This window comes from Macrotis lagotis, chromosome 2, assembly GCF_037893015.1.
Source record: "Macrotis lagotis isolate mMagLag1 chromosome 2, bilby.v1.9.chrom.fasta, whole genome shotgun sequence".
NCBI classification, from domain to species: domain Eukaryota; kingdom Metazoa; phylum Chordata; class Mammalia; order Peramelemorphia; family Peramelidae; genus Macrotis; species Macrotis lagotis.
The window spans coordinates 168449876-168470312 of NC_133659.1; the positions used below are offsets into that span (position 1 = coordinate 168449876).

Here is a 20437-nt window from a genome sequence, read left to right on the forward strand (position 1 = left end):
AGATTTAGAAAACATAGTAGATATCACTAAATCCAACTCTCTCATTTTCATATGAAGAAACAGACCCAGAAAGATTTGCTCAATGTCACACAGCTAGTAATTAGCTGAGACAGAATTCTAACTCAGATCTCCTGATGCCAAATCCATTCCCCTTTCCATGAAATCGTGTAGCTTTTTTGCTTCTTTGAACTTCTTTATGAAGTTACTTCTATGAACTCTTTAAAAGTGACCATCTTGAGGAAAAAGAAAGCAATGAAGGGAGAAAGAAAAATGTGGGAAAAGATTATTGACATTGTACATACATGGGGGTTTTGGGATGCCATGATGCCCATGAGTGATGGGAAGGAGTCTATAAAAATAATACAAAGTTGTTGTTTTTTTAATCAACTCTGACCCTTTGCAGTTCCTAGTTCTCTTTGTCATCCTCTGGAAAGACTAAAGAACAAACAGTTCTTATTTCTAATAGATGACTGGAGCATAGAATCAAAGCACAAAAGCTTCCAGATTTCTCAGCTCCTTGATACCCAGAATTGAAAGTAGACACTCTCTCCAAGAAATGGATGGAGGGGGAATAATTCAGAAAGCAATTGAGGTATACTAGGAAGATCATCGGATCTACTTGGTTTTGACCTGGGCCTCACTTTCCTCACTTGTAAAATGAAAGAGTTGTGCTAGAAGATATCTAAAATCTCATATAGCTCTAAGTCTCATAGATACTACTTAGCAACCCAAAGAGGAAAAAAATAAGAGCAACTAGGCCCCAACCACAGACTGCTGGGGCAATTGAAGTGATAGGAGAGAAGGTCTAGAAAAATCATACACCAGGATTAGGGTTAACAAAGGTTCACTCCCCTAATCCCCAATTCTGGGTAATTCTCTACTTGTCTCCTTACCCTGGATCACTGAAGTTGCCTGTGATGGGGGTGGGAGGTAAGGGTGGCCTCTCTATATAGAGAGGAAAAGTGGCTTATAATGTCCCTCAGACTGACTGTGAGAGTGAAGAGATGGTGAATCACCATCACTCTTTTCTCCCTCCATGAGAAGATGGTAGCTGGGGACCCAGGAAGGCAGGTAGAACAGACATTGAAAGTAAGAATCACAAACATGATCTTTTTTCTTCCTATGCCTTTGACTAATACTTTATGATGGAATATATTCCCTTTTCTAGTTCTCTAACTCATCTAGGGGACTTTACTTAGTCTTTGCCATCACTTTACTTTACTTAGTCTTTGCCATCTCTTCTTCAGCCAAGACCTTCACCATCTCTAAGTCTTTTACTCCTATTTAGGTCTCCATTCCCTTTTAAAACCTGTTCTGAATTTCTGTAGGACTTAGACTTCCCTTATTCTCTCTTCTCTCTAATAGAGTCTTCAACTTTCACACACCTCCACCCCTTCCCCCTACACTCCTGGTCTCTACTTCCATTCCCCTTTTTAGGCAAATCTTCAGATCCCACAAGACTTAGAGAGGAGTGGAAAGGAGAATACCTGCACTTCTGGGCAAAATTAGACTCCTTTGTAGGTATCTTGGAAAGAGATCCAAGCTAACATCTGGAAAAAAGGAAGGCTATATGATGACTGTAGGGAAAGCCAGAGCACATGACTTGAGGGTCACTCCCCACTCCCCATCCCACCTTTTTGACCTTGGTATTTTAATACTATCTAATATTTGTCTCCACTTTCTTGTTGGTCTCACTACCTCCAGCCCACAGACTCAGATGTGGACATGAATTGCCCTCCCACTACCCTGTACCCAAGGCAGTCAAGGCTCTGTTGGGAAAGGGAAATGACTCTAAATTCCCCAGTTAGCTATATTCCTGGGTTTTCACTCTAAATATGACTCTTAGGAGTGATTACCTGCTCCAGGTCTTAGAAAGAGCTTGGATTTCTGTGTGTGTCTGTGTATATGTGTATGAGAGACAGATTGAGAAAGGGAGAAGGAGAGGAGGAGTCAGAGAGAGAAAGAGAGTGCTACAAGGAGAAGTAAGAAGCACTGAGTCCACACATTGTGCCTATGGTAAAATGCTTCAAATAAAATACCTGATTCAACAATAAACTGCTAAATAATTCAGCAGCTCTGATATGAAAATCCTGCTTCCCAATGAGCATCCGTCCAGTAAAATGGATTCCTTTTTTTAAAAAGCTTTTAATGAATAAATTGCCAGGGATTTAATTTATATAAATGCAAATCCCCCCCCCCCAAGCCAATGTATCTCATGGTGGAGATAAAGAAATGAGTTGCACAGAGACTATGAGTTTCAAAAAGTCTCCCTGGTATTTAATAAATTCTGATTTTTGAAAGAAAACTGCCAGATCCCTAGTAGATAGTTTCTATTTTACCTTATTAGATAAGACAGCCTGAGGATGTAGTAAAATATTACTCACTTTAAATGCTCTCTTCTGCCAGACAGATAAACTCGGTTGTTTTTTAACAAACAGTACTGGAAATTACATACCATATAATGTAAAATATTTCTTAAATAAGAAAATAAATAACCCAGACTGGAATCTGGGAGATAAGAGAGGATGGACTATAGAAAAAAATCTAGATCTACATTACTTTTCTGACACCTGGAGAATAATAGACAAACTCATACCTATTCTATAGAAGATAAAATATTTAAATTTTCCCCATATCTAATGAAGTTTTGGAAAGGATTTAGATACTTTCACAACTGAAATTTGATTTCTGTACTAAAGTAATGATTTTTGTTGTTATTTTTTTTTCAGAGAAACTCAATAGATATCCAGATTCAGGCAAACTATGTCTCTAACCACCCCCACACACTTCAAATATAACAAATGTTATAAAATCAATGATTTCTGATCAGTTTTGAGAAAGGGATTAAAATATTTCATTTCTACTTGCACTGTACATTCATTTTTGTTATCTTTTAAGCTACCAAATTAGAAAGCAGGATTACTTAAGAGAACCCAATTGAACTGAGAGCTATGTATTTACAGATTTCTGGCATTTATGATAAAAGTTTTTTTGCACAGGCTAAGAAAAAGGGGACAAGTAGAGACAAATGGGCAAGCATGCAACCAGACCGATGATTAACTTTGGATTTTTTTTTTTGTTTTGTGTCTAACCATAGATCCTCAAACACTCTCACTTAGCCATGAATTTGGTCTGCTTTTCTAATTCCGTATTAGTTCTCTTCCACTGTAATTAGTCAAGTCCCCAAATGCAGATCTGCACTTATTGACAGGAAGAAGCCACAAAAAAACATTCTGCTTGCTTGAGGAGGGATCTTGGTAGGGATGGGAGACTCAGGGAACTGTTAGCCCTCCAAGCAAAACACAAGACATACTTCTCCAAACAACCTTTCCTTTTTCTGTGTCAAACTTGCTCCCCACATCTGTGGAGATCTTTGCGCTGAGCACCAGGATTCCCTTCCATCATCAAAAGAGCAAATTAAACACCAGTTATCTAAACATCAGATTTTCTATTTTTATTAAAAACTCACAAATTTATTCAACATGTTTTCTTTCATACAGTGAATGGTCTAATATGCACTGGAGGTCACACAAGCTTAGGTTTATTAGAACAATAAAAGACATATGAGAAATTTAATATATAAAGAAAAAGTAGCAGCTGTTGACTGCATATTTGACCATAAAATTTAAATATTTTGGACTTTTATTTTAAAGACACAAAAATAAAACCTGTGTGGGTCTATATAAGTCATATTAACAACTCCATGAATGTTCAACAGGACTAAAAATTAGCAAAGATGTTTTCTTTTTTTCTTAAACCTTGTAACACTTTTTTTTTTTTAACACTCTCGGGTTGTTGGTGCCAGGCACCTTACAGTATTTGTGCTATAATTAGTTTATTTGGCAACTGTCTGAATATGTTTTCTCTTTGCCTCCTGTAAACAACACCTTTTACAAACTAGCACAGTGAGCCCAAAGCCCTGCGGAATCTGTCAGAGAACATCTACAGAAGACGAAAAGAGGAAGGAAGAAAAGAAGGGAGGGAAAAGAAAGGAACGATTTTGGTTGGTTGCTCAAAACATTTTGTTTTTTGAACAAGAGGTTTCAAAACAGGATATATTAGTAAAACACTGAACTCCTGAATTTAACATCATACGTAAACAGTTGACTGTTTTTTAGTTCAATAGTCTTTATTTTGTTTTTTTTTTTTTAAACTTTTCTCATGAAGGTAGAATACTTTCTTGTATAGCTGTTGTTTCAAGTCATTTTAGTGAGAGGTCTGGCTGGAGATCATCCTAATGAAGGTGGTGCGTGTGTGTTTGTTTGCATGTATGTATGTGTATGTTTTTGTGTGTAGTTTTTGAAGGTAGAGTTGATATTGAGGGCATTTCATATTTCTGTTATTTTGGCCGAAAAGAACCGGATAGACAGACAGACAAAAAAAAAAGTCCCACCTGATGCACAGCAGGTCGGTGTTTCTGAAGCTAAAAAGTTTGTTGTTTGTCGCTGTTAGTAATCTCTGTGAGACAAAAACTAATCGAAGGTTTCCCAGAGATAGAAGCCTCGTTCATCCTAGCCCAGAAATGAATGCTCCAGGGTCGGCCTTTTCTCCTCTCTGACTCGGATTCCCTTCGCCTCCTCTGGTCTCCACGAGTTTGGTTCTCTATTGGTCCCGGCGTCCCTCCACTCCACTCTGTGCATCCTGGGTGCCGGTTAGACCGGCTGATCGTTACCCTCACCACCTCCCGGGAGCTATCCGGAGCTGTCCTTGGCTGGGCTAGTCCTTACAGCTCGCTTCCACCTTCTTCGAACTCACCGGATTGACGGCGGGGGCTCGGCTTCTCGAGTTTTTGCGCAGACTGGGGAACGTTTTTGAGTTTGCTCCTTAGTCTGGTTGGCTCACCCCAAGTCCTGCACGTCACCCCCGGGGCTGGGACTCCCATCCCGTCTCAGGGTGTATTCGGATCTCAATTCGAAGTCACCCCCAAGTCTTCCCTTCCCTTTCCTACCACACCCCAAGGAGGAGAACGGGAAGAGAGGAGCTTCTTGGGGGTTGATTCTGTTTTTTGTGATTTTTTTTGTTTGTTTTGTTACTGTGTGTGTGTGTTTAATAACGACTCGTTTCTGTACAACCACTCAAGTCCAGAGGCGACACAGGCAGCTTGGCTCCAGGGAGCCCCCGGCTACCACACTGCCGCCTCATTCATTTCGGGAGGATGGGAAAGATGGTTACCATAGCTGGCGCCGCCGTTGACTGACAGCGAAGAGAAGGGCGGGCTGGGTCCGAAGACTTCAGCTGACATGGAATGCAGAGGTCCGGGGAGATTGGGTTCGGGACTCGGAGAGTCTCCAGGCGGGTGAGCCAGTATATCGGTGAAGCGCTGCGCCTCGCTGGACGGGTGGTGGCCGGGCAGGGGGTGATCCAGGCCTCCCAAAGGGGTCCCCGACGGGCCAGACGAGGGCACGAAGGGCAGGTCCACGGGGGTCTGTGCCTGCGATGAAGGAGGGCCTTGCGGGAAGAAGTCGTAGTTGCCCCCGGGGCCGTAGTACTCGCTCTGGTAATCTGGAAGTAACAAAAAGAAGATGGGAGAAGCCGAAAGAGACACAAATCAGGGGGCACGCATCATGGACCAGGGATTCTGGGTTTTGCCCCCAGGTAATCCAAAATTAAATGGAAACGGTTAAGAATGTATTTTCCCTAGGAATCTGAGCCCTGAGATTTTCCCATTTATAGAAAGATGGTGGAGGTGGGGGGAACGGGTTGCCTATACAGGTAGAAAAGGAGCAAACTGGGGTTCTTTGGCACTTCTGGGAGTAGGGTACAGCTCAGGTGTGAGAAAAGGCGACCGGCTAGGGCCAGAGGAACATGAAAGGGGCTTTATTAGTTTTTCCGGCTAGCTCTACAGGGCCCAGAGCAGTTATGTAGGCACACCCATGGAACTGAGGGAAGAGGAGAGGTAGACAAGAATTTTCCATTTTGCTAGCCCTGGACGCCTGTCTGCAGTTCCAGCTCACCCACCTCAAACCCAAACGTTGGCCTTATCTAGAAGCAGAAAGGTTGCCCCTTACATCTCACCAACTCTTCCTCGAATCTTAAACCCGATGTACTCCCTTTTGAAAACAGTCTCCTGAATATTCCTGGAGCCAGAGCGACCCCTCCGGGTATGAGGAGAGGGACTCAGGCGATGACCCCCTGAGCTAAGATGTTCAATCTCTGTCACTCATATCTGCCCCGCCCTTGGACCCGCTTCAAGCGAACTAAGTTTCTTTCTTCTCCCCTCCTCCAGTCCGTGGGCCGATACCCACCTCCATAGAAAGAGAAAGGTCCGTTGGGGATGAGCTCCCCAGGCTCCAGCCTGTCCACTAGCGGCCGCATCCTGCGTGGGCTGCGGAAGAAGGCGTGGCGACGGGCGCCCAGGGCGCTCAACTGTTTCATTCGCCGCTCCTTGGAACGTCGGTTCTGGAACCAGACCTGGAGGAGACAAGGCACAGGCAATCGGGATATGACTTAGAGTCTAGTGGGGGGGAGCAATTTGAGAAGAAACTGCGTCTCTCTATTCTCTTTCTCCCCCTCCCACCACTCCCTGGCCCCGATCCTTCCTCCGAGGAAAGTCTTTCCCTACAGACAAACAACCATGGTCACAACCCTGAACTGTCACGGTTACGGACACAGAAGCAGGGACCGGTGGCCTTGATCCGTGCAGTACCCAGCCCACCTGAGGCTCTCTCCTTTTCCATGAATATAACAGGGGTGCATGCAACATACCAAGTCAACAAAAAATCACCAACAGGAATATGTGCATGAGCAGGTGTAGTTTCAGATTATAAGACAAGGAATGATAATCGGATTGTGTGAGCCTTTAACACTGGGTTGTATGTATCCTTTTCCAACAGTCACACATTCTCATAGACACAAGCCTGTGAGCCCCGCCATTCTTCCCTCAAACCTGGATACACATTGTTCCAAACACAAGAACTAAGATACCCAGAACCCCGAGTGTAGCAATCGGTCATACATACATACATACATACGGAGCCTCCTAACCAGTCTCAAGGTAACCAGTCCTACCCATATGCACTCATATTTTCACAACACCGAAGTCCCATCTGATCCTAGAAGACTGCATCTGCCACCTCCCCCTCCCACTCTCGGCTCCAGAGCTTACTATGGGGGGAAACAGCCTTGTACCCTGACCATCTTTACCCCTCCCTTTCTATTTCCTTTTCTTTCATAAGGAGGTGAGAGAGGAGGAAATCTGCCCTTTTTTCCCCCACTCCGAAGTCAAGACACCGAGGGGATAAAGAGGCCAGAGACGGCCATAGTTGGTTCTGTGAGTGAGGGCAGGTAATTATTCTTCCTTTGCTCATAAACAAAATCAAAGTCCGTCAGATTCGTCCATCACTCATTAACTCCTATGGGCTCAGAGACTCCTTCCGCCTGGGAGAGTCAAGGAGAGGAAAGTCAGGAAGTTCAGACCCTCAGGACTAATCTTGAACCAGTTCACAGGGAGTAACAGGCCAGGCGGTTCTCTGAGCCTCTGTGTTGGGGCAACCGGACCAAGTCTGGTCAGACTCGCTCTGCTTCCTCCCGCTCAATTCCCTGCCTAGAGCCACAGTTCAGCCCAGTTCAACTCAGCAGTGGCAGTCTCCGCCCCTCCTCACCCCCAGGGCCACCCCCCTCTTCTCCCCCCTGCCAGGGAAGCCGGTGGTCAGGAGAAGTAAAGGGCGGGATGGGTACATTTCCTGCTTCCCCCTAGAGTGCGCGGTACTTCAAAGGCCAAGCCGAGGCAGGGGGCGTAGGGCCGGTTCCTCTGCCTCCGGCTTCTCCTCCTCTCCCCCGCCAGCAGTACACACACCTTATGCTCCACCACTCATCACTTTCTGGATTCACCTCCCCCCCTTCACACTCTGCACAAACTTGGTTAGTCATAGAGGGAAGCGAGCTTTGCGCTACATCCAACCAAACCGTCCTTTCGAGAACTTTTATAGGAGAGGATGAAAGGGAACCAGGGACGATGTAACCATATTATACTCCTGAGCCTGAGATCTGAATATCACTTCCTGAGGAAAGCAGGGCTCGGATGGGACACTGGTGCAGCACCATGCCCAGCCTGGAGGCTGACTGAACGCTCCCCTCTCCCGCCCCCCTCCTCTCTCAGTTCCTGACCTGGATGACCCGCATATTGAGGCCGGTCTCCTGTGCCAGCTGTTCTCGAATATGTCGAGTGGGCTTAGGGGTGGCCGCGAAGGCGGCCTTGAGTGTCTCCAGCTGCTTGGCTTTGATAGTGGTGCGTGGCCCCCTCCGCTTTGCACCCAGGTTCTGGTCGTCATTCTCGTTGCTACCCGTCTCTTTGTCCGACACGTTGGCGCTTTCTGAGTCCTTGGCGTCGTCTTGGGACGGGTCTTGGGAGTCCGGGGACAAACTGGGGTCACTTCCCGTTGTGGCTGGAAAGAGGGAAGAGACTATTCATCGGTGCCTCAGAACTCACCTCTCCCATTTTCACACCTGTGGGTGGGGGAGGCGCGATAAGTCTGGTGCATGCCCGGTCTCCTTAGGCCTTGTTGTCAGACTTAGCTTGAAAGTGTCAGTCCCTTCTTTCCCCTTCCCAGTGGGCTTCTAGGGAAAACTCCCAGGGCGAGGGATACTACTTCCCAGAGGCTGAAAATTGTGGTGTCTCTGGTTTGGTCTACTCTGCTCTGGCCCTGCAGGCCCTCCTTCACCCACCACCCCTAGTTCCCCTACTCCTCCTGGACCCTCACCCGAGTGCAGGCTGTTCTCTTTGGCGGCGCTGCTGTTACTTAGGTAATCTTCTTTACAGACGAATTTATTCTCGTCTATAATGTAGAGCTCCTCCCCAGTAGACAGCTGCTTGTTACACATCATACAGGTGAAACAATTGAGGTGGAACACCTTGCTTCGTGCCCTCCGCACCAGGTCACTGGGGGAGATGCCCTGCGCGCACCCGGCGCATTTGGTACCGAAACACCTGCAGAAAAGACAAGGCGGGGACAAAATACAGAGACAGACTGAACAAGGTGAGTAGGAAGAGAGAGATCCGAGGAAAGGCGGAGAGGGGAAATGGGAAGAGTTAACAAGGAGACATAAAACAAGACAGGTAGATTGAGAGAGCCCTTAGAGATGGACATAAGGACTGAGAAACGTCAGGGCACGGCGAAAAGGGGAGAAGCAGGGAACATAGAGAAACAGAACGAAGTGAGAGGGATACTTGAAAACCACAAAGAAATTGAAAAGACTCACAGAAGAGGGTAGGATGGAACGAGAGAAAGAGAAATCAGAGGAAGACAGTAGCGAAGTGAAGAGACAGAAAGGTCAGGAGAAGGGGAAAGAGAGAATTCATCTGACCCAGCAACCCACCCGTGTCCGCGCTTAGCGGATCCTGTTCTCCGGGAAGCCCAAAGGAGAATGGGGGCGGGGAGGAGAAGCTTCGGGGTCAGGCGAGGCCTCAGCCTCGGTAAACTTTTCTTGCCTCATCCCTTTTTAGCATTTGAAATAATCGGCCGGTGTTAATTATGGCATAATGCAAAATGTACTGAGAGCCACTTTTCACTCCTCTCCCCCGCCCCTTTTTCCACTAAAAAATAATAACCTAAAGGCAGAGGGGGTTGGTTGGCTCAGGTCCCGATGCCATAACTGGTGTAAATAAATAAACTCACAGAGTCGCAGCGCAAGCAGCCTTTTTATTTATTTACACAACTGGGGCGGGTTCGCTTAAAAAAGAAGTGGAAGGCAGCGCCCAAGCCCGGCCGACGAGGAAGTGTAGCTTTTCCAGCAAGGAGCCTTCGCAAAGAAGCTGCCTGAGCACTTCCCCGAGGCAACTATGATTTAGATAGGTCTTAAACTTGCCAGGAACCCGAGACCACCCTGGGTCCCCTGAATTGTCCGGGACTCAGAAGTCGGCTCCCACCTACTTGAGGGGGAAAAAAAACCTCCCGAGAGGAAAAAAAAAAAGCGCTCTCCTAGACCCGGCATTTCCTAACTGTCCTAGCTCTCCGCTTTGCTCCATTCCCCGATTCTGGATCTCTGGTGTCAACTTCATTCTTGAACTGTCCAGGGGTCTATACTTCGTTTTGTATTCCTTCGGTTCTGACTGAGGCAAGATGGGATGATTTTATTTTTGTTTTTGTTTTTTTTTAATGGAAAAAAAAGATCCATTTCCCTAGTCTTCCACTCCCCACGACGTAGGACTGGAGGTAAATGTTTCTTCCCTGGAAAGCCACCCGTACCCTAGGTCACAAATTTCAGGTCAGGCTTTGCGGGTCTAGATTACCTAAGTCCCATGCCCTAGGAACAGACAAGGGGCATACCCCAAACTCCAAGCTAAAAATCCATTTGGGGCCTGTTACACAAAATTCCAAGAAGAGCACAGTTCTTATTCGTCGGAATTAAGAAGAGAGCCCTGCTCTCAAGACTTAAAACTCGTTTTTACAGGTATTCAAATCTTGCCCATTTTAAAAAATTGAAGGAGGACGGTTTAAGGGAGATTAAATTAATTTAAAAGGTAAGGCATTAGAAGAGGTGAAAGCCAGGAGATGCTTATTGAATTAGGCCACTTAGTCGGAGTGATCCCCGGGCCGGATGTTCAGTGTTCAAACGTAAAAAAGATCTCAAGTCTGACAATCTCACCTCGGGAAGATCCCAAACGGGTCAGAAAGAAGCCCCAGGAACCAATCTGGGATTGCACTAGGAGTCAAGTTCTCCCTGAACCCTGAACAGTCCAAACTAGAGCCGGGCCGGGAGCCCATCGGAAGGATCCCGGTGCAGGATTTCCCCGCATCCGGGCTCTGATAGCATGGGCAAGCATAAGCTTACAGTCTAGTCCAGGCTGGACAGGATTTGATGGTGGGAGTGGAGCGGGTGGTTGGGTAGGGGGCTGCTTCGAGGATTGGTTGACCTGAGGCTTCCTTGATCCTAGCCGAGGCTCCAGTCACTCGTTTTCCCTAAAAGATCGATGGCATCAGTAAAATCTGCCCCAAGCCCGAGGCTCTGAAGCCCAGATTTGCTCTGTATGCTCTTTGGCCAACCGATCCTATTTCCTGAGACCCAGGGCCTGGTTATCCCTCCAAGCAAAGCCCAGGGAGAGATTTCTCCTTTAACAGACTCAATCAGCTCTGTCCTGCAGAGCCGACCAGGAATTTGGAGGCCAAAAGGTGAGGAATTAGGGTAGTGGGGGAGAAACAAGGAGAGGTGGGGGTCCTGGAGCTCAGTTCCCCTCAGGTTTGTTTAAGTCGAACCGTGGCGGCAAGAGGTCAGGAGGTCGTTAGAGTTAGGACCTCATTGGGACTGAGCAAAGAAGGTGACAAGGACCTAGGGAAGGCCCAAGCCAAGTGCAGGGGCCTCAGGTCCAGTTCCTACGGTAGCCCCTAACCTCTAAAGGCCTGAGCGGCTTCCGGGCTCCAGACTGAACTTTCAAAACCCGGGGAGGAGGAAGCGTTCCTGTGGGGGTGAGGAGTCGAGAGGTATAGTGAAGAAGAAAGAAAAGAAGAAAATCAAGCGAAAGTCGGGGCTTGTCCAGTGCTTCTGTGTCTTCCTTTTTGGGAGCGAGGGTATTTTGGAGGGGAGAGAGAGGCAGGGCATGAAGGTCCTGCGCCATTCTGAGCGCCTGCGGGACTTGGCCGCCAACTTTGGAGACAGCTCCTTTGGGAGGACTTCAGCATCCTAGCCCCTGGCAGAGTGCACCCAGCTCGTCCACCCAAGCTGCCCGAGAACCCTAAAGGTCAGGTCTCTAGAAGCGGGCTCACTCTCTCCCAAGGCCGGAGGTAGGGGTCAGCGGTGGGCGGGAGGATCAGAGGGAAGGAAGGAGGAGCAGAGCAAGGGAAAGAGAGGGGAAAGGGGAGGCACTCACCGAAAGAAGTCGTTCTTGCAGTAGAGCTTGCCCTCCCGGGAGAAGCATTTCTCAGTCAGGTTGCATTTACATTCACAGCACTGGACGCACTTCACATGCCAGGCCCTGTCCAGTACGTTCAACAGAAACCGGTCCAGAATGGGCCTTTTGCAGCCGGCACAGTGCACCATTGTCTTTGGTTTAATTGAAGGGGGAAGGGGAAGCAGGGGGCTCAGAACAGAGCAGGCAGGTCGAGAAGAGGGGACGTCCCCCAAAAGAGGACTAGCCGGAGTCTCCAACCCCCGTCCTCTTCCCCCACCAAAGGTGAGAGAAAGATAGAGATCAGACAGGCTGGGCAGGCCAAAAACAGGGTTTTTTAAAGGAAAAACAAACAAAACTGGAAGGGGATGGGGGAGGCGGGGAAGAAAAAGAAAAAAGAAAAAGCGTGGCCCACGAGGAGGGGGGCGGGGGTAGTCTCCGGGTCAGAGCTGGGGCAGGCGCAGCTCCGGGTCTGAGAGACGGAATCCCGGAGGGGAGAGAGACCCGTGGGCAAGGAGCTGGCTGAAGAATGAAGGTCACCGAGAACCAAAATAAATAAATAAAGTCGGAGAGGCAAGAAGACGGCGGAGAACCGTCTTCACGGAAACCACCCAAGCGATGAGTTCTCTCAGGTCTGAGGTAGGCGCAGTCAGAAGTCAAAGTGCATTTGCTTTTGTCTTGGGGAATCTCTGTCTGAGTGTCTCAGGGGTGCAGGTGTGTGTGTGCGCGCGCGTGTTTCTCCACAAAGCGATTTGGGGGGGGGGAGAAATGAAAAATTTAAAAATGAGTGAAGGAGCTTTGGATCCTATAAACTTCCAGCATAGCCCAGCGAATCGGGGGGTGAAGGGGGAAGAGAATGGAACTCAGCGCTTGGCCTTGGGGGGGATGGGGATGGGGATACAGCGAGGGAGGGAGGGGGGCAGCAAGACCGGAGGCGCCAGGGGAGGAAGGAGGGGAAAGGTCTTGTTGGCTTGTTGGTTTTGCTTGTTGTTGTTGTTGTTGTCTTTTTTAAAAAGCAATGTTTGTATCAATCAAAACTGGATAGAGGCTTCTACTGGGAAGGTCGCCTAGAGGCGCACTAGCTGCCCCCCTCCCCTTTGCCCCCGGCCCCTTTGCCTGGGTCTCTTCGGAGCGGCCCAGCGGCTCCGCTCCTGTTCTGCTCCTGCTCCCGGGGAGGCCGGATCCTCAGTTCAGCGCGCCCGGCCAACCATTTCCCTGGTCACAGCTCCCCGCCAGCTCCGCGCGCAGTCCCGCATTGCTCGGCCAGCTTTGTGGCTTGTGGGTGAGTGTCCAGGAGGCGATCGCTGGGGGGTTGGGGGGTGGGGCAGGACTGAGGGGTTTTTTTTGCCCCCTTCTTTTTTTCCTTCTTTTTTCCTTTCAGTCTTCCCCCCTCCCGCTTTTGCTTTTTTGGGGGGAGGAGGGTTGCGGTTGCAAATACCAATGCCCTTTCTCGCCGCCTAATTTTTTTTTCTTCCAAGGGTTAGAGAGGGGGCAGGTCCTCACAGATCGCCAAAGGAATCCCTATCGTCCTAGTGACCACCGCTTCCACCCGGTCTGCACAGATTGTCTCTCCCGCTGTCTCCGCCGCGGCTGGTGGCTGTCTCTCTCCCTGAGTGCCTGTCCCCAGTCCCCCGTCCCCGTCCGTGCGTCTCTCCCAGGCTCCGGCGGCTTCGTCACTGCTCTCGGCTGTTCCCAGCCGCTCAGGAAGCCCCCTAGCCTTAATGCAGCGCTCGACGACGTCACTGCGGGCGGCGGCCAATCAGCGACTCGCGGTCCCTCTGTAAACCATTATCCATCCCGGCGGCCGGGGAGAGTGCAGCGAGACCGCTTATAGGGAATCAGCCGCGGGACCCGCGGCAAAGTGCGCGGCGCGGCGCGGCGCGGCGGCCCGGGACCAGCCCTGACCCGGTAAGGCAGCGGCCCGGTCTGGAGGAAGGAAACACGGGGGCACCAGGAGAACCGGCTGCAGCGTTGGGGGGAGGGGAAGGGGGGCGGGAGTTGGAAGGCCGAATCTTGGCCAGGGTCGTGACATCGCTTGCGAGCACGGGATTGGACCTGGGCACATGGTCCGGTTTAAGAATGCAATGGGGACTTACATCTTCCCTTGGTTTCCTGCGGTCCGCAATACAGAGCGCATCTATGGGGAAATCGGTGAGAGGACGGCGGTCAGCCGAAAGTGCCGCCTTCCTCCTGGGACTCACCCGGGCCTTCACCCGTTCCCCTTCTAATTAGCACCCCCACCCCACCCCCGCCAGCCACGTCCAAGGGACTCCGCGCTCTGGAAGACCTTGCTTCCTTCACCCCTCTCCGGGCCCTCCCGCAAAGTTGATGGGACGCTTTCTCCATGGGGGGGGGGGGGGAGAAGGCAGAGGGGCTGCACGCCAAGGCAGTTGGGAGTTGGATAGAATGGGAACAGCGCGAAGGATGGGGAGTTGCAGCCGAGGCAAGAACTTGTGAGCCGGGCCATCCTCAACCTCACTTCAGTACGCAAGTCATAGGACTAACTTGCACCGCGGCTCTAAGCGGGGGACAGACAGGCTCTCGGGGTGCCCCAGTCAGCCTGCAGGGCGGGAGAACGGTACTGGGGGAAGGGAAGTGACGATCGGATCTCCCTTCTTTCCCAAATTCTAGGGGTCCGGCATTCACTGTCGCAAAGCTTGGGAGCGCCCTTTTCTAGGGTCCCTACCCTCAGGCCCCAGGACTGAGTGGTGAACTCTCCGGTCCCGGGACCATTTCCCCCCAGGTGCTCTCGGGGTCTAGTGTGCCTCTGCATGGGTAGGAGAGTGGGGGTGCGGTGTTGATCGGGCGGGCAGGAAAGCGGCATCTCGCGATCCCAGTTTGTTCCCTGAAGCAGATCTGTTCACCCCTAAATTCCATTTCAGGGACTCAGTCTCCGCTGTTAATCGGGATTTTTCCTGAGATGGTTAATTGTTCGAGGCGGGATCGCCTATTTTCCTCTCCGCCTTGGGGGTCTCATTTCACGGTATGGAACTAGAAAGGTCCGGTCGACGGCGGCAGCTTAAAATTCCATATAGGATCTGTCATTTCTTTGACTAAGGGCCCTACGTGGGCGACCCTAAACAAAGGGAGGTTCGGAGCAGCAGTTCAGGGTGCCGGGAGTGGGCCTGGTATCGCATCTCCCGGGCGAGGAGAAGACTGCTCCCCCGGAACTCGATCACCTCTTCGGGCGAAAGCGAGAAACGGCTACAACGAATTCGGCTTTGACTCGACAAGACCTTCAGGGTTTCGGGTCCTCCAGACTTCCCATTCATTTACCCTTCCTTCGAGAAAGAAACCCGGCTCCCCTGGACAGCGCAGGCATTCCAGGCCGCCACCTTTAAGTTACAATCTAAGGCTTTTGGCCCTTGCCTCCCACAGCCTGCCCAGCCCTGGCCTCAAGCTCCTCCTGTAACCGGGCTTGGGGCTAGCCCGGACTTTATCCCTTTTAGTCTGAAAGGAGAAGATTCTCCTCTCTCCTCCTCCCCATGTGTGAACCTCGGGGCAGCGGAGACCCCAATTAAAAAGTCTCTCAAACAGTTTACTAAGTCTTCTGAGTTCTATGAGTCTCTCCAGGAAACGGGCTTTCATGTCGAGGTTTCGGGGTGGGGCAATGGGGAAGAGATGGAGGCTCCCATGGCTCTGCTTCCTTCTGCTCTGTCTGCAGACCCAGGATCCAGTAGAAAACTGGCCGACTGGAAGAGGAAGCTCCAGCATCGCAGCAGTTTCTTCCGGTGTCCTTAGAAGCTTAAGGGTCCTCCTATTCCCAACCCCCCCCCTTTGAGGTCGAAGTTCGAGTCTGGGGTGTGGCGGCTATCCCAGCGAGCTGGGGGCCCCTTCACCCCCGCAGCTGTCCCGGTTCTCGCCGGCTGGCTCCCCAGACCCAACCGCCCCTCCCTGGAATCAATAGTTACCCGAGTCCGGGGCGGCTCACCCCCCGCCCCCGGCCCAGCTGGGTTTCTTCTCATGCAAAACAGGGGGAACCCTGGGGGCTGGGGACCTATAGGGTGACAGCTGGACCCGGCTGCCGCCCTTCCCGAAGCCTGAGTCTCAGAGGCTTGTGGGTGGAAAGGGGGCGGCTCAGGGACAGTAGCCTGGACTTGCAATCCATTTGGGGCCAAGGGAGAACTAAAGAGGCCACCAACTCCCAGTTCCTGTTAGTGAGCAAAGGAGGACGCGGCCACTCAACTCAACCAGGCGGCACCCACTTCGAGAGCAACCTAGAAAATCAAAAGTAATAATTGATAATGCATTAAAATATGCAAAATGCTTCACCCACAGCCTATTAGTGTTAATGTGGAGTGCCCGAAGGAGAGAGGAGGGCTTTATGAAATTAGGAAACTGCCTCTTGCATCTCCCAAGGTGGCTTAGCAGGCTCCCAGGTGAATTGGAGGACTCAGGGGCAGGCTCATTTTCAGGCGACCCTATCAGAACTTAAATTTAGACCTCTTAAGGCAACATTCCGTCTTTTCCCCGAGTTTTCTATTTGTGTGGAACATAGGAGCAGTGACATTTTACCTTACTGCTGAGAAAAATGACTTCCAAATCCTAAAAGTGCCTGAACTGGGATAGTCCCAGATAAACTGCTCATTCCAGTCTCCCGTGCACAAATTTTCCTTGCTCAGTCACACTCAAATGTATATGTATGCCCATGTACAGAACACTGACACGGGCATATCTGTAACATTTACAAATATACAGGAACACACACACTGATAAAGACAATCATTCTTAGTCCTGGTGCTTCCCCATGAAGGGTTACTTTTACCAACCCCTTTTGGACTTTCTCGGGCACTGGTTCATTCATTCATAATAGTTCCTAGTTTTCCTCCCACCCAACTCCAAAAGAGCAGTAGAACTGAATCGGATCATTCCGGCTTCCTAGTTTATCTCTCCTAGGAAACAGCAAGTAATGATCCAACAGGACTAAGGAAGTCCTCAGGATTCTTAGAATACCTCGATCTCCCCCTTCAGAGAATCTGTCTGACTATAATATTGAGGGTTGGAGTGAAGGGCACTTTAAACAAATAGCCCAGATCTCCTGCAGATGAGGAGAATCGAAAGGCAGCAAAAACAGCAGCCCTTCTCTTACTCAGCCTTACTCTCTTGTTCCATCTCCCTCAGATGTTACTCAATGACTTTTGGATCTTCTGGAGAGGGAAATTCCTTCCTTTATCAAAAGCAAGATCACAGAATGGAATCTTAGAGATTATCTAGTCTAACTCCCTCATATAACAGAGGAGAAAAATGAAGCCCTCTAGATATGAAGTGACTTTCTCAAAGTCATTCAGCAAGTTGACAAGGGTTAAGAATTAAAATCCAGGTCTTCCTATTTTCAAGGCCAGTTCTGTTTCCTCTCTGACACTCCGGGAGTGTTCCGGATGCTCTCCTATCCCTGGCTGCTCTGATCCCGCTGAGGTCAGGTTACCTCAGCTGAGAAGAAATTCCAAGAAATTCCAATTCCCTACCTCCTAATGGACTCAGAGTTATCCAGAAAGAGTCTCAAAATCAAAGAAGGAAGGTTTTTAGAGGTTGGGCGTAAGCAGGGCCTGCCGGTGCCCTTCGGGTTTGCCATTGCCAGGAGAACCCAATACTTTCCATCTCAGTGATGCCCACCAGTGATACTTAGACGCCAGGGAGAGAAGAGATTTTCTTGACCACCCTGCTCCGGCAGCTTGTGGGAAGGAATTTTCTCTTTTTTGCATGGTAGCCCGCATGGTAGGCTCCCTTTCTGCATTTCCACCTTTTTTTCCTCGCCTCTCTTGCCCCCTGCCAGTTTCTCTTTCTCTCGGTCTGTCACCACATTCTATATCTAGTCTCCCGGCTTTGCGTGCTAGACAAAATCACTTCCCTGTGGGAGAAAAAGGCCGCCTGGCTTAGGGGAAACTAGGTCCCGGGAGGGATCCCAGAGACACCCGGATGTGGTCCAGACTAGGGATGGTGTCGAGGCACTACGCCCCTGAGTGCTCTGCATTTGTCCCCCAGCCTCCGAGTGCAGGTGAGCTGGGGCAGAGACGAGGAGAGTTTCTTCTTGCCAGGAGCTTTCTGGAGTGAATGAGAAAGAAAAGAAAGTTCAAGATGCAAGTTTGCCGAAGCAGAGGGGGAAAGTGGGCAAAATTCTCTCTCTCTCTCTCTCTCTCTCTCTCTCTCTCTCTCTCTCTCTCTACCACTTTATCTATTTCTATTTGTCTTTCTCAGTCTTCATCCTCTAAGTGCGTGCGGGAGCGTGTGTCTATAAGAGAAACACACAGACACAAAGGCACAGGGAGAGCTGCAGGGACTGAGGAAGACACCGAGGTAGAGGGGACATAGATCCAGGCAGACTATGAGGAGGGACAAGCGTGAAAGTGACAGTGTGTGTAAGGCGTGGTGATCGCATAAAGGAGAAAAGGGAACAACATCTACGATAGGAGATTTGATTTGGTTGTGGAGGGGAGTGTGAGGAGCTGTGACTCTACGAATAAATAAAGCATGTTAAAATGGTGTGACCGTGGATTTTTAGGTACTTGCACGTGTTGCTGTCTACGTACAGTGCGGACACACTTGCGGCAGGCGCACACAAGAGCTCCGGAAAGAAAAGAAGACAAACCGCTCTTGCAGTCTCACAGTAATTAATCCTCTGGCTAATTGACTTTCTCCCCTTACCTAATGGCGGCAGTCACTGCCAATATCTGGAGCCATACCAAGTTGGGGGGGGGGGAGCAGCAGCAGCAGCAGCAGCAGCAGCAGCAGCAGCAGCAGAAGAAGAAGAAGAAGAAGAAGAAGAAGAAGAAGAAGAAGAAGAAGAAGAAGAAGAAGAAGAAGAGAGGAGAAGGAGAAGAGGAGGAAGCAAGAAAAGAACATGAGGAAACAAATGAGAAGAAGAGAGGGAAAAGGAGAAAAAAAGGAAAAGGAAAAAAGAAAATGGTGAAAGGGAGACAAGATAGAGAAGAAAATTAAAAGAAAAGAAGTGGAGGAGTAAGAGCAATATCAGCAGTAGCGGAAGAAAAGATAATGAAGAAATGTAAGAAAAGAATGGGGAGGGGCAGCTAGGTGGCATAGTGGATAAAGCACTGGCCTTGGAGTCAGGAGTACCTGGGTTCGAATCTGGTCTCAGACACTTAATAATTACCTAGCTGTGTGGCCTTGGGCAAGCCACTTAACCCCATTGCCTTGCAAAAAAAAAAAAAAACTAAAAAAAAAGAAAAGAAAAGAATGGGGAGAATAAGGAGAGAATAAGAAAGTGAAGGAAGAAGAGGAGAACAGAGTAACAGATCCTGGAAATGTCCTCAAGAACTCACCTTCAATTAACTCAGTTCTGTTTCCAGATTGTATCTGGTTATTCTGTTCAGTCTGACCCATACTTTATCACAAAACATACATCCCTCTTCCCAGTTCCTCCAAGCACAAAGCTCAAAGGCACTTTCTGTCTTTTAGTGATGAAACTGCTCCCTTAGTTCCCCCTTATCTCCCATATACCCATATACCCATGTACCACATCACTCCTCCAGATGTAATGACTTCTCCTTTCAGATATAACTTAATTCCAGATCTTTTCTCCAGAGCACCCACAAAATATGTGGCAATGACTAGGCCACAGGAATCAGAGGTGGGGAGAGGCCTTAGATAGGGTGTGGTGATTAAATGATTAAGGGTGGGGGAAGAAATGGAAGTTGTTCACCCATAGAAGCAGATCTGTAGATACAGAGACAAAGGGGGAGGGGAAAGAAAGAAGGAAGGAAGGAGGAAAGGAGGTAAAGAACAAGAGGGGAAGGAAGAAAGAGGGAGAGGAGAGAAGCAAGACAGAGAAAAGAGATACTGAAGTAAAGAGGAATCAAGGGAGGAAAGGAGAGAGGCAGGAAGAGGAGAAAAGGAGGAGGAAGGTGTAGAGACCAAGAGTAAGACAGAGCTACACAGTGTAGGGAATACAGAGACTTATCACACACAGAATGACAGGTATTGAGAAAGGTATACTGTGTAACTTGGAGAGAGTGTTTCGGATGCTCTCCTATCCCTGACTGCTGATCCCCCTGGGGTCAGGTTTCCTTAGATGAGAAGAAATGCCAAGAGGTCCCTACCTCTTAATCAACTCAGAGTTATCCAGAAAGTCTCAAAATCAAAGAAGGAAGGTTTTTAGGGGTTGGGCATAAGCAGGGCCTGCCAGTGCCCTTTGGGTTTGCCTTTCTATTGCTAAGTGTGAATATCTATGTATGTAATTATACAAAGCATCCTGTCTTTTTCTCATTGGAAGACTCTGTGACTGTATGTATACATGAACATATTTGTCCATTTGTAAGACTTTAAAGGGTTGAGTGTAAGTCCAAGCAACAAACTGAAGGGGTGAAAAAGTCACACACACCCTCTTCCCTCCTCCTGCTTTGCCAGTGGAACTTCAGTGTTCGTAAAGGAGATAAGGATGGGGAAAGACAGACAAACAGAGAGAGAGAGAGAGAGAGAGAGAGAGAGAGAGAGAGAGAGAGAGATGCAAATAAGACTGGACTTGAGCCAGCACTACCCTGACCCAATTGGGGAGAAGGGCCTCAGCCTCAGTCTGCTTTGGATGCTACCAGAAGCAATCCTCTGCTGAATACAGCTCTGGAGTTTGGGTTCAGTGACTGGGGAGGCCCTCAGGGAGGAGGC

General features: G+C 49.3%; 1 protein-coding gene across 1 annotated transcript; it reads right to left on the reverse strand.

Annotated features, from left to right (window-relative positions):
• Positions 1 to 3678: 3678 nt before the first annotated feature.
• LHX1 (LIM homeobox 1) lies at positions 3679 to 12240 on the reverse strand. The gene is made up of 5 exons (XM_074223510.1): positions 11804 to 12240; positions 8700 to 8926; positions 8107 to 8384; positions 6246 to 6411; positions 3679 to 5502 (listed from the first exon to the last, which is right to left on the reverse strand). The coding sequence occupies exons 1-5, from the start codon at positions 11971 to 11973 to the stop codon at positions 5123 to 5125; spliced, it is 1221 nt and encodes a 406-aa protein (XP_074079611.1). The 5' UTR covers positions 11974 to 12240; the 3' UTR covers positions 3679 to 5122.
• Positions 12241 to 20437: the final 8197 nt, after the last annotated feature.